The sequence below is a fragment of the Nannobrachium achirus genome, assembly GCF_963921795.1.
Source record: "Nannobrachium achirus genome assembly, chromosome: 5".
NCBI lineage: Eukaryota > Metazoa > Chordata > Actinopteri > Myctophiformes > Myctophidae > Nannobrachium > Nannobrachium achirus.
In genome coordinates this window covers 43,824,333-43,838,754 of record NC_137814.1, presented here as the reverse complement: position 1 = coordinate 43,838,754, position 14,422 = coordinate 43,824,333, and the positions used below count along the sequence as shown (strand labels likewise).

Genomic DNA, 14,422 nt, shown 5'->3' with positions numbered 1-14,422 from the left:
CATTTTTATCCCAAGATTTTGTAACACATCTTTCACCCAGTGCCAATTGTCTAAGCTGTAATCCTGGGCGCTGCTCTCCCTCTGCCAACCTGGGGAGGGCCCTGAACTGAGCTCATGCTTCCTTCAGTGCATGAGGAGTGAGCACACAAAAAGCTAGATACCTCGTCCACTGCTGCAGTTGATTGGAGTGACCCGTCCAACTTGATAGGCAGTAAAGCAGAAGTGTCGAAGGCAGACTGCCACTCAAAAAAACTACTGGCCAATCACAGCGTGTCTTTTCCGGGACTTATCCAAGGACTACAATTCAATTCAACAGAGCCAGTTCCTAGTGTTGTGCGACGCAGCTGTTTTTAAGAGCTGCGTATGAAAAGACCCGCCCCCCACCTGCCTCTGATTTGCCTACCGACCTTCCGTGTCTGTTACTCACACTGAAGAATTCCAAGCCTGTCAATCAAAAATGCCTGTCAATGCGAGACGGGTACCAGAGAGCCGGAAGAGGCGTCTACCTTTTTATGTCTGTGAGTGAGCAGGCCACTAAAAGAAGAAAACACCTGCTGGTTCTGGTGACTGATATTGGCCTTCTAATGCATGAGGGTGGCCATGTTTTTCCAATTACATTTTTCAGTATTTGAAAATCAAGAAGCAACTGTCTGGGGTGCTCTGCACAAAAGCCTGAGTAGATGACCACAAACATGTTTGAAGTATATCCCTCTAAGTGTAAAAGACCTTCCACACCGCTGCATGATGGTCATCATCCTGTTGCTGACTGTGGTGTTTGACTGACCGTGGGCATTCTGGTCAGTTAATGAGGATGATGATGAGACTTTCAGTATGAGTACAGACCGTGAAAACGCGGCCTCACGATCCTTCTGGCTTTTTGGGTTTTAAGCGGGAGGTGTCAGAAAAGTTACCACAGGGATAACTGTGGTGGTGCCACTGGAGGACGATCTGACTTTTTCTTCTACTTCTGTGCTAATTAAAACTCGATGGAATTTGGCGAACTCTCAACTAATAGCATGGCCTCAGTCCCTTACAGGGAAACACTGTCATGGAGGGGAAATAATGAGTTTTTAACAAGTTGTTTTAAAACACTTCATACAGTGAACTGAACTTTCTGACTTCTTGTTTGTTAGATGTTTTTATCTGGTGTAAAACCAGATCTTTAAAGAGATAATTTTCTGGCGAGACATTCAGGCGACTTTCAGGCGACCTATTTGCCGATTGGCTGTCCATGTCACATGGTAACCGAGCTAGTTTCATGATTGGGAGCGGCCTTGCGCTGTTCTGGCGCTGTTCTTCTTCTCGAGTTTGGAAAAAAAGGATCTGTTCCGTTTCCTGCTTGAGCCAGATGCGAGCAGTCCTTTGTTGTCCCTGCTTAGCATTGACTTAGCATTGACAACATTGTCATGATCGTAAAACTATCTAGTTTTAACGTTCAGAACGTTTTCTTTTTGGACAATAAAAACATTGACAGCCAGGGGGAAAAAAATCCATGAAGGACACGGAATGCAATCGTTCACTCGCCGTTGGAAAATGTACTTATTAGACTATTCTGGATGTGTGGCTAACGCTAACGTTAGCTAGCGCTAGCTGCAGGCTAACGCTAGCTAGCGCTAGCTGCAGGCTAACGCAGGCATGTTATACACAATTACTCATGGAATAAAACGGCGACCCAACTCTATTTTTGCTCTTCTACAAGCTCACAACGCGAGGAGGTTAAGTCTGTCAGAACCGTCAGATTATCCTTCTAACTGAAGTTACACAAACACTGATTATGCTACATTTAGCACTGTTAGCCCGACCAATTTAGAGTCACGTTGTTGCGCACGTAATACATTCACTTCAACCTCGTGTTGAGCAGTTAAACCTATTTGCTACGTACGTCTACAAAAACGTTCTTATTTCAAAGATAAAGTGCTTACTGAAGTCTCACAGATGTCACAGTATGGTACGCTCAAGCAGAATTACCTGTATCTTTCGTATTGTTTAATAAACAGCATTTTAATCCGATCAGACGTCATTTTCTGTTGTTTTTCAGCCATGCGACCCCATCGGTTGCGAGGTGTACTGCACTTAGATACATTAATACCATTTTAAGGAAACGACGACCGATCGGATTAAAATGCTCCTCTTTAAATAATACGATCATTACGGGACATTCTGCTGGAGCGTACCCTATGGTGACATCCGTGAGCCTTCACTAAGCAATTTATCTTTGTAATCTGACCGTTTGTGTAGACGTACGTAGCAAATTGGTTAAACTGCTCAACAGCAGATTGTGTTGAATTCACGGTTGGCGCAGCGTAGCGTCTTTACATTTAGCCCAATAATGCTAATCTACAAAGCAATAACTGATTGATTGATTGAAGAATTTATTAGAAGTTTGCAATAGAAAAAAGTACAGTTTCATGACAGTACAAATCACTGGTACAAGGTCAACTAAAAGGAGATCCTAGAAAGCCGAGGCTTATTTCCACAGGAACCACACTTTAAGTATCGCATATAACATTGAAAGACAGACGGATAGAACATAGTACTTTATCTAACTTTAACTAAAGTTTAAAACATACATAAACCACTTTAGCCCTATGTTATACCAAGGCTATTTGAAAATAGCCGATCTACAAGCTCACAACGCATTGCGGTGCGACGCGTTGTGAGCTTGTAGATCTGCTATTTTCAAACATTTTGTACTTTTACTTTTGGTACTTTAAGTACATTTGGATACCAATACTTTTGTACTTTTACTCAAGTACATTTTTAATTCTGGACTTTTACTTGTAACAGAGTGATTCTACATTGCAGAATTGATACTTTTACTTAATTATAAAAATGTAGGTACTTTTTCCACCACTGTGTAAACGTTTGTGTTCTCATGCCAATAAAGCTTCTTTGAATTGAAGATTGAATTGAAGATTGCTCCCCATGTGGCGGAGTACACAATAATGGTAAATAAAGTAGCTTACTCTAAAATAAAATAATCCATCCATCCATCCATCCATCTTCAACCGCTTATCCAGCATCGGGTCACTGGGGTAACAGTTCCAACTGAGATTTCTAGAGTTCCTTAATAATAATAATTAAAATAAACAATACTAATGATTATAATTGCGACCGTCAGGTCGCAGTTACTATGAAAACCTCCACCGCCTGTCTGTCTGTCTGTCTGTCCGTCAGTCTGTCTGTCTGTCACGTCACATCACACTTTTTTGCCCCTATCCATGTGAAATTTTCCACACACAATCCTTGTCTGCCAATCCACAACCTCCACCCTTCCAGGGACCCCCGCAGCTCCAGGGACCCCCTCCAAATGTTTTAAAACACATTTTTGAATACTGCTCCTACAGTTTTTGCCCTAAAATCACACAAATCGCTACACAGTATGTCTACACTTATCTCATCGACATGGATCTGTCCCATATAGCGCCACCATCAGGTCGATTTTTTAACACATTTTTGGACCTAAACTTTTTTTTTTTCTATTTTTTTTTTTTCAAACTTTTTTTTTTTTTCAAAAAAAATTTTTTTTTTCAAACTTTTTTTACACTAAATTCAACACACCAATCCACCAGATTTTATATTGACTGTGTGTCAATTCTTGTTTTTAAGTGCTATGCTGTACTGTACCTCAAGTTAAACAGGTTATTTTGGTTGTTGTTTTAGAGGCAAGTTCATAGGAAGGAATGTAGGAATGTTATTACTGTATATCCCCCAACTCAGACAGTGTTACACAAGGAAGGGACTCTGCGTTGTCATCCATTCATTAATCTTCAGAGCACTGAGACTGCTCTTGTTAAGGTCTTCAAGGACAAGGACATTCCCATAAACAAAGGCTGTGGCAGAATTTCACTCTCATATTATTAGATCTCAGTACTGCCTTCTATACGGGTGATCACAACATTTTACTAAACTGCATGGGCAGGACATTCTGGCACAGTAGAAATTTGTATCTGTACTTAAAGGACAGGTACTACTTTTTTGTTTATATTAAACATCCTCAAGGCGAGTTCCTCAAGGCTCAGTTCTGTTCAACATCTCCATGCTCCCACTCGCTAGGATTATGGAAAATAACACAATAGTTTACCATAACCAGGCAGACAACACACAATACGTGCAGTATGGGTCGATAATGGTCCACTCCAAACACTGAGAAAATGCATTGGAAATATCAACAATTGAACGTGCCAGTAATTTATAATTACTTCAGTTTTGTCTTCTTTCTTTAAAGGGCACGACATCCAAAAAGAAGAAGACAAAACCGAAGCAATTGATTTCTGAGCCAAGGAAGAATGATTAAAAGTCAGTTATAGAGTCTGTCTCAACTCCATTGGTCGTGATGTCCCCCTGACAAACAACCAACTACTAAAAGAGGCCATCCATCTGGGCTATGGGATTATCGACAGGTAGACTCTAGATCAGCGCTATTCAACCTGTGGCCTGTGGGCTGCATGCGGCCCCTGCGGCATGTTTATGCGGCCCGTCATCGTCATACCAATAAAAATATATTTTGTCTGCTTTCAGTGTGGACAAATCATTTCTGATGTCATTTTTCAGTTTTTCTCCAAAACAACTAGGAAACAATTTGTCTTGTTTTATACAAGGCTCTTCTCTGTGTTTCCTTAATTTTTAGACTACTCATGTAGTGTGATATAAAGTCATTGTCTCAGGCACGTGCACACATAGACATAAAAGGGGGCTTGAGCCCCTGCCCTTTTATCCGTCTGTAAAAAGTGCCCTCTCAAGACCATAAATGCCATAAATTTCCTTGTTCATACTCTCCTGAACTTGAATTCAGCATCTTATGTTGAAAGAATGTACCCTTTGTTAGCCTTGGTCCCTGACTGACCAACCAGAAGGCTCTATCTGCCTTGTCCCACCCTGGTTCCGCCTTTTTAGGTTGAATTTGCTAAAACATAATTTTTAGAGAAATAAAAACATTTAAAAACATGCTGAGTCACTATACTGCCACTGAGCAGCTCCATTTTCCCGAAACCAAGTTTGAAATTACAATTGAACACACAGAATAACAATACGAAGCAACTGAATTACAATGGTGTTGGATGAAGTGTCCCACCGAGTGTCCCTCCAAGACACAGCAACCAATGGGTATGAAGAGGGGTGGGACAATGGGCGGGACTTGACAAAGGAAATCCATGCCTTTACGCCACATCTCCAGTATTCACTTAATTATGCTTAGTTCAGTGTGGTATCAAGCACCGAGAATAGCCGACCTCCAAGCTCACAACGTGTCGCATCGCGACGCGTTGTGAGCATAGAGGTCTGCTATTTTCAGTGTTTACACCTACCCTTTTATAAATGTCAGCCCCTGCCTCTCTAACATTCGTATGACAAAGTAATTCATTAAACTAGATAGATGCAATTGGAAATTGCAAGTGTGGTTGCCGTGATGCGGGTCACACTTGCAAATGTCTCTGTATCTGTCAGTGCAAATGTCTCTGTATCTGTCAGTCCCTATTTGAGCAGTGCTAACCATTTCGTCCATGTCCCTTCGATGCCCATATATGGAGATCCCTGATGTCATCAATATTAAGCCCATATCTGGGAATGCCCATATATTGACTTACTGTGTCACTCTCATGTGGTCTATGATGTCAGTTTGGGAAAAGTTAAATCAATGGAGAAAATGTATTCACGAATAAATGTATAAATGCTAAATCTCTTCCCAATGATGCCAGTCGATTTGATTTGGTGCGTGCCACCAAAACTGTGGAGGAGTAGCGGCAAAAAAAGTTATAGTGGATGGATGGATAGTGTGGGGGCAACCACACTAATTACAGAAGAAAACAAGCAAAAATAACAATGATACAAAAAAGTTGAAATATGGAGATGACATATTATGTCAGGAAGGCTTCCAGCTTTATCCTCATCTTCACATCCAAAACCACCTCCAGATTGTCCTGTTTACTTTCACCAGGCAGCCTGTTGAGTTTGTTGACAATTTAAACCCTCTAGACTTAGTGAAGTTGGCTCTGTGTCTTTCTTGGACCACTTTTTTCAGTCTACACAGCCAACTCTTGAGCTTTTCATACACGGGGGGGGGGGGGGGGGGGGGGTGTGTGTGCAGGCGGGCAGGCGGGCGGGCGGGCGAGGGGGGGGGGGGGGGGGTGTTGTTTCTGGCCCTGTTACAGATGTTGTCCAAAATCATGCAGATCGGTACACAGTATCTCTGTAGCCGTTAAATGGAACGGGTATTTCTTACATTGATGCTCCTACATATTAGCATGCAAGCACCAGTTAAAGTTACTTTCCATCCCTCATATACTGTGTGCACAGTGCACATCCCATAATCCACACACTGCACATCATTTCGGAGCTCATATCTTTGAACGGGTAAGGGCTAGTAATAATAATAAGACGAATAGAAGACGGATTTAGAAGACATTTTTTCAGAAGCTGTTGCCCCACAGGCCACTGCTTTTTCTCTTGCTTTGTCACATCCTGCTCTCTCACTTAGCATACACCATCAGCACCCCCCCTCCATCCCCCTTCCGCTCGCTCTCTGTCGCCCACTCTTTCATTCCATATTATGTCGGTTAAATATTTATGTCGTGAAGTACTTTGTGCTACAAAAAGCATTACTTGAGCTCCAACATTGTTGCATGAGTCTATCACCGCTGCAGTGGGCGAGGAGTGCACAAATCCTGGTTCAAGGTCAGATGCAAAAGTTGAGGAGATGTTAGAAACATTGTGCAACGTGCTCTCAAACATAACCTCAAATGTGTGTGTGTGTGTGTGTGTGTGTGTGTGCGTGTGCGTGTGCGTGTGCGCGTGCGCGTGTGCGTGTGCGTGTGTGTGTGTGCGCGCGCGTGTGCGCGAGCATGTGTGTGTGTGCATGTGTGTGAGACAGAGAGAGAGTTAGAGTTAGTCACGTTTAATTTTGGATAGTAATTTATGTTTGGTACAACAGGAGTTGAATGTTGGTCCCATTCAGTGCTACGTCTTCTACATAACTCTCAATGTTGTACAATACAATAGATTAGAATAGGTATGGGAATGCAATGCATGTCGTGACTCACATAAAAAGGCATTCAAACCCATAACAATGCTGATCAAGGTCTGTAGCTTTTATGCAGGTACTCAATAGAAAGGTCTTTCTGATAAACAGCTGTTGAGAAAAGCTGAATCCATCCTGTCTGACAGCACATGCAGAGTCTCAGATTCCTGTCATACGTACACCCATTAGCCAAAATCTATATATTAATTATATAAATATTCTTTAAAACCTCAGCCATTTTACTGCTGAACTCTTATCAGGAAACGGTATAATAAGCTCGACCACCCACCCAACCACGTCTGGTATAGGGATGGTGTTAACTTTGAGTCAATCTGGCAAACCGTCATCAAAGAAAGGGGAATGCCCACTCGGTCTGTACCTCTTCCTCATGACTCTGTCTCGAGAGAATGACTGAGTTAACTTGATTTTATTTTAATGGAACAAATTAAAGCTCTTTGTTGTTTGTTTTAGTTTTTTATCAAATGTTCTTATATATGTTGCATCCGACTGTCAGTTTTTACTGTGTAACTGCCTCGCAATCAATTGCCCGTAAGGACAAATGAAGTTATACCATACCTTACCTTACCTTACCTTACCTTACCGGTACCTTACCACAAAGTAGTATATCAGCATAATGTATGTTCCATGATCTTTGTAAGAAAATTCTCAAAGAGAACACTGACGGAACAGTCCTTTTAAGGCACTTTTTTTATTTTGAATTAAGGTCGGTATGGAAAGCTGCAGAGCCAAAAGTAAAGTTATGTTATGCACTTCTACTTTGAAAGCATCTTTGTAAGAAGCAGGAATCTTGGACCCTATAGTATATATAGTTTAGTATTTTTCTATAGAGCTGTAATAGGATGGAACACATTGCCAAACTGCATAACTAATACAGACACGAAATTCACCTTTAAGAGAATGTTAAAAGAACATCTAATTCAAAGAAGCCTGTACTAATCCTCCTCAAGCACAACGTTTAATGTATTGTAAATTATTTTGGCTTAATTGTGCTACTGCTATTTCACTTTTGTTTTTCAAATTGTATTAATTTCTATTTTTTATTTTTAGATTATAGTGATTGTAAAGTTGATTACATGTAATGTTTTTATGAATGTTTTTCTGTGTCGGACCCCAGGAAGACTAGCTTTTGTCATGACAAAAGCTAATGGGGATCCTAATAAACAATAAACAATAAACAATAGTACAAAGGGATCAATCATTGATCATGTTGCATTCTCTTTGGACAAATTTAGAACAAGACCAATTGTATATCCATTAAAAGCTCCAGATGATGTCCTTCTCGGGGCTAAATCATCAATAAATATAATACACAGCAAATGTGGAGAGATACTCATGGGCTTCAAGCCAAAATGTTTCAATCACTCCATTATCTGGTATAATTTCAATTTTCTCTTCTTCTATCATCTTCTCTGAAAGGCATAGAGAAGTTCATTGTCCTTTATAGTTTTATTTTGTAGGCCCTACTGCTAAATGAAGTCCTTGAAGCTGAAAATAAAACCTTTAATTATACTCAGAAAAGGGAGAAAGAAAGGGAACAGAAAAGGACAAAATTGACACATTTTCCATCAGCCCAATAATTGGGCTGATGACAGTTATTGTCAGTACACAAAACACTGCAGCAGGATGGATACCCTGTAGCTCAGGGGTGTCCAATATACGGCCCGCGGCTTCATTCCTAAATTATAGTATAATAAAACTAGCACCGTCAAACAAGAATATTTTTCCAGAGTATAATTTGTCAGGATTCCTTGTTCCCTGTTGTCTCGATAGATAGATAGATAGATAGATAGATAGATAGATAGATACCTTTATTATCCCAAGGGGGGAAATCAGTTGCCCAGAGGCATCACAGCAGTATAAGGTTATTTACAAAGTTACAGAGAAGTATGAAAAAGATAAAAGAAAAAACAAGAACAGAGTACAGAGTACAGTAAGTACAGTAAGAGCAAGGTACATCAAGAAAGGGAACGAATAATATATATAAATATATGTATACATAAAGTGTCCTAAAGCACAACTATCAATATAATACAGTGCCCAAATCAAAGTGACCATAACAGTCAATGCTAGTTAGTGCAACAAGTATCTCAACATCATGTCAAACACAAGCAGAAATACAAAAAAAAAAATACTAACACAACCCAATAGTGCAGTGTCCAAAGGTCAGAGTAGGGTGACGCAGCAAGACGCACAAGAGCACCCTCCCTGGAAGGTCCTTATATAGAGGTCAGAGTCAGTGCAGATATAGTTCCAGTAAAGAAAAAAGCAACCGTCGTCACCGGTGTCTAACTCTGTCCCCACTAGGGGGAGCACACGCGGCGCCGCGGGTATTTCCGGTTATAAAGTCGGCTAAAATGGGTATTTTTGGGTATAAAGTCGACTAAAACGGTTTTCCTTTAATAAGTCATTTTCGGGGTGTCTTTGGGGCTTCACATTGGATATGTTATGCTAACTCCAGGCAGTCAGTTCTGTTCATATTAACTCACCGTTTATTTCTCCTTTCCTTGCTGTCCCAATTTCTCCTCCATCTGATTCTGAGCCACCAAAAATTAAAAAAGTTGCCGTTCTGTTAAAGTGTTCTGTGTTGCGGGAGGGGGTGCCGGGCTCCCCCGGCCGGCAGATAGGGGGAGCCATTGCTCCCCTTTGCTCCATTGATCAGGCGCCAGTGACCGTCGTCCAACGTTAGGAAGTAGACCTTGTCAATCGACCGTTGTGTGTCTCGTTGTACAGCTTGAGAGCAGCCGGTACAAAAGACTTTCCTATAGTCTCTCGCATCTCCGTCCTGGGTAGACAAAACAATCCTTTCCTCTCTTACTCCAGTAACTGAAGATCTCAAGATGGAGGGGGTGGGAGAAGTTGTTCAAGATGGAGTCCAGCTTCCTAACCTCATTCTGCTTATTCTGAAGGGGTCAAAGAAAGGCAATTTCATTGTATTTTTTACCTTTCGCATCTGGTTACATTTGGTAATGTGAAATACAGTAAGGAGTTATTTGCGTTTTGTTCAGAGCACACACCTGACGAAAGACCACTGATATTAACTATTGATGATGATAGTTAAATAAAATCGTTTACATACGATGCATATATATGTGACTTTGTTATGGTCCGACCGAAAGTACATTATGTCAGGAGATATAGTCGGCCCTTAGGTGTTTTAAGACTTTCTAATGTGGCCCCCTTTGAAAAATGTTTGGACACCCCTGCTGTAGCTCCATGGATGGGACTCCATAAAATGAATGTTGGCATTTGTATTCATGAGTGGCAGGCTGTATTCAAAGGCAAACCTCAACAGAATTCACTCACGGCTCCTCAACTTGTGACAAAATACAGACTGCATCAGGGGTTGAATAGCAGCCAACCAGATTCAGTATTATTATTACATATTGAATAGTCTTAACCTTTAAGACTGATAAAGAGTCAATGTTCATGGTCATGGAATATGATTTGCACTGCAGGCACATCTCAAACTGGAACCCTTATAAAAGGGGGTAATGGATATGCTGTCTAGACAGACCATTGATCATATCTTATTCACCAGTCAGAGTTCAGAGGTTGCATACCTGGAATTTTGAGCCATGGCACTCCCTGGCTCTTATAAACCGGCGCCAGTGCTCCAACTAACTAACCAATACACTGTCTTTGGGGTTTTGTTCTTCCTTTTCCAGGTTGCAAAGGATCATGGGATAACATTGCTTGTTGGGAGCAGGCTGAGGTTGGCGAGACAGTCACTATCCCCTGCCCCAGAGTGCTCAAGACCTTATTTGGCAGAAACGGTAAGGCAAATGAATTTACAAATGAATGTATACTGTATTGTACAGTACCATACAGATTGAGTAATGTAAAGTATGTAGGCCTACTTACAGGGATTTTCACCTTCAAACATGTTTGGGGTCATTTTATTCAGGCTTTTGTGAGCACCCCAGACCGTTTTTATTTAGATGTTTTATACATAACTCGAAAACACCCATGTTTGGTTCTGGTGACTCTGACTCATACTTCCCTCCTAATACGTGAGGGGGCCATGTTACCACAAATCATGAACCTGATTGCTGTGAAACCGGCTTGCGCACATACTCACAGTAGGCCAAGGAAGGAAGCCTCATGGGGCCGGTTTGGGAAACACTGGCTTACAGGGTAGGTTCTCTATCCTCCAGATCAACAGGGGGTCCGGGACACCTAGGGGGTCCTCAGAGTTACTACAGGGGGTCCTCCAAATCTTTGATTGATAGAAAGTGTTTTACCCCTTTTTTTATATATTATATCATTATATATCCATATCCATATATCCATGTTCTGTGAACTTTAGCCAAAAATAGCAGATCTACGAGGCGTTGTGAGCGCGTGTTTCTTAAACCCACCAGGATTGAGTTAAGACCCGCCTCGCAGAAACGCAAGGACTTCCAGGAGTGGCGGATTAGGGTTATGGAGGGAGGATAAAGTCAGACCTAGTAAAGGCATGAAGACAATATAAAATGTGTAGGCTACTGAGAAAAGCCTGCATTTGCACAATGCACAGCTATTAATTTGTCACTACAGTGCTCAAAATAAACTGTGCTAAAAAAAAAACGTACTTTGTACTGTGCTTAAAGAAAAGAGAAAAACATACTGAGAAAGCTATTAATTTGTCACTATTGTGCTCAAAATAAAATAAAAACTCGTACTAATTATCAGTTAAATTGTTATAGTTTGGATATGGCTTTGAGCGTATTATGCTGCGTGTATTATTGTAATGGATCGGTAGGACGTAGGACCGTAGGTACAGCCTTGCTTTGCACTTGAGCGAGCAACACTAACGTTCATACGTACTTTCATACTTAAGATTATTGAGAGGGGCGCTTCCACGAGGCGGGTCTTAACTCAATCCTGGTGGGTTTAGGAAACACGCGTTGTGAGCTTGTGGATCGGCTATTTTTGGCAAAGAGCAGACTAAGTACAGAGTGAAAAGTCAAGTTTTTTAAATATTGACGGTTCAAGTGGTTAAATATCTGAAAACACAAATTAACTCTTTTACTGCCACAGAATTTAACAAAAAGCTTCATCCACTGCCAGCTAAATTTGAGAATTGTCGCTCATCTTTGAAGGCCTACTGGAGAAAATTGGCTTTGACTATAAAGACAACAATTATATGGCAACGAAGAATAGAATGTCTACTTTGCAACAGAAAAAGATTTCGTGTTGTTATCATGTTCTATTCATTAGCTAGAAGCTGCTGAATATGGCCTAAAAAACAGCTCTTTGAGAACATAAAGCTGAGAAAAATGCATTTTTGTGAAGAAGACATTTTCAGGCAGAAATCTCTCTTTAGCCTTTTATTGTTGGCTTCAGTAACATCACACCTATGATCAGTGGTTGTTTACAAACAAATTCAAAAAAATAAAAACAAGAAAAAAAAGTGTTTTTTTACACACTTTTAGTGTGTAAGAGCAGTAAGAGCAGTGCAGAACATTGACACAGACATGAGATTCAGCCTGAATCCTGCTTCAGCTTTCAGGGTTCTCTTTATCTCACACTTTGTAGGTTGAAGTACAGTACAAATGATTGTCTAGTTTTACGGGGGGTGGGCTGTAAGGTTGCAAGTGAATGACCTAGCTTTTCATTCAGCCTGCACAGGGCCTGGGGCTCCATTCTGTTTCACTACAGCCAGGCTCCTCCGGAAGGGCTACACCGAGTCTGCACCACGTACACAAGCCTATGGTCGATCTGTAAATTATACAAATACATAATTACTATAAAATACATGAAAAATAGTACACCTCCAAGCTCACAACGCGTCACAGCAGAATGGGTGGAGGTTGGGGGCCTAATATTTTCATCAAAAGGCTGTTTTAGAAATTCTCTAACATTCTATGCACTTCACTGCTTACCACACAAATATATATATAAACTATATATATAGTAATTATGTAAAAACAGCATTCATGGTCTGGAGAGGGCACTTTTTACAGATGGATAAAAGGGCAGGGGCTCCAGCCCCCTTTGATGTCTATGTGAGCATGTGTCTGGTGCTAAGTCTGCTTTACAGAAAAAAGGTTTTTGTTCTTTACCTATCCTTGTCCTTGGACGACTACGATGTGGCAATGAAGAAGTAGGCTCATCATCGTCGACTCATCATCTAAAATCATAGCCAGGAAATTATCAAAAGGTTTATATGTAAACAAATCAATTTACAATTTTGACATTTAGCAAATGACTTAGAATAAGTTCATATGTAAAACATAAAATGCAGATATAGTAAATAGTTACCATGCATTTACTGTCACAGTGAAATGCCCTTTATAGCCTACCCTGTATGTATAATATATAAAATGTCACAATGCAACATAGCTCTGTTTACACAAAGCTGTACTCCCTCCAACTGTATATATGTTCCCCATTTTCAACAGTTTTTATTTGTAACACTTGCTTTGGCAATGTAAACGTATGTTTTCTCATGCCAATAAAGCTCCTTTGAATTGAACTGAAAAGCTACATCATCAGCTACTGATGATGATGATGATGATGATGATGACGACATAGCACACGTAAAAAGAAACCTCTCCCTCTCTCACAAACACACGCATCGTACGCACGCACACACAAACTAAGCCGATAAATCCTAAATTCCCATCAAATAATCCTAGTAGCTGTGCAGTGCACGTACACTACACGCGGTACGTGCACGCGCGTGATAGGAACTCCACGTGTCCTGTGTAGCGACAAAAACAAACGCATGCACGTGGATCCTAACTGCTTGGATCAAGTTACTGATCCGGTCCGGATACGGAAACATTTCTTGCATGTATGTGTACGTGTAAATAGCCGGATGCAGTAGGCGGGCTCTAGACCGGATCCCACTGGTGTATTCGCAATAGAGATCACTCTGACCAGACCAGGCTTTAGGCTTGTCAATCAAACCAGGCTTCCTCACGGATGCAGTGGAAAGCCTGAAGCGATGTTTTCACTTCACATACAGTCACATGCAGATGCACTGGATTCAAGTCTTACCACGTTGGACAGTAGAATCATGGCCATCGTCCAGTGAGTCTCTGCCTCTGTACGTCTGGCTGTTGAATGGGTGGCGGCGGTCACGGCGGGCGGCGATCTCTACTGCGCCGGAGATGTGTGTCCACTGTGCCGTGCCGGGATCCATCCAGCGCGGGGGTCTCACTCTCAGGAACGAACGGCGGAGGTGTCAGGTACGGCGGGGGTCTCCGAGTCCATATCGGGATATCAGGAGGCTCTTGATGCACTTTTTGACCCGGTTCTTCGCGACCAACGGCACCAAGAAATGGAATATGTTTCTCTTCAAAGCCAACGGCTACACTACAGGAATCTTTTTATCTTCTTCTTCATCATCATCATCATCATCATCACGACCACCACCACCATTCGTGGTGGGCGCTGCCT

At 41.4% G+C, this 14,422-nt stretch overlaps 1 protein-coding gene across 1 annotated transcript in view; it reads left to right on the top strand.

Moving 5' to 3' along the window:
• LOC308284737 (vasoactive intestinal polypeptide receptor 2-like) overlaps positions 1-14,422 on the top strand; it is a gene marked incomplete at both ends in the record, with an annotated part of 92,628 nt that overhangs the window by 28,654 nt on the left and 49,552 nt on the right. Inside the window, one exon of the mRNA XM_080725464.1 lies at positions 10,702-10,809. Coding sequence (XP_080581590.1) covers positions 10,702-10,809 — 108 coding nt within the window. The remainder of the gene's footprint in view (positions 1-10,701; positions 10,810-14,422) is intronic.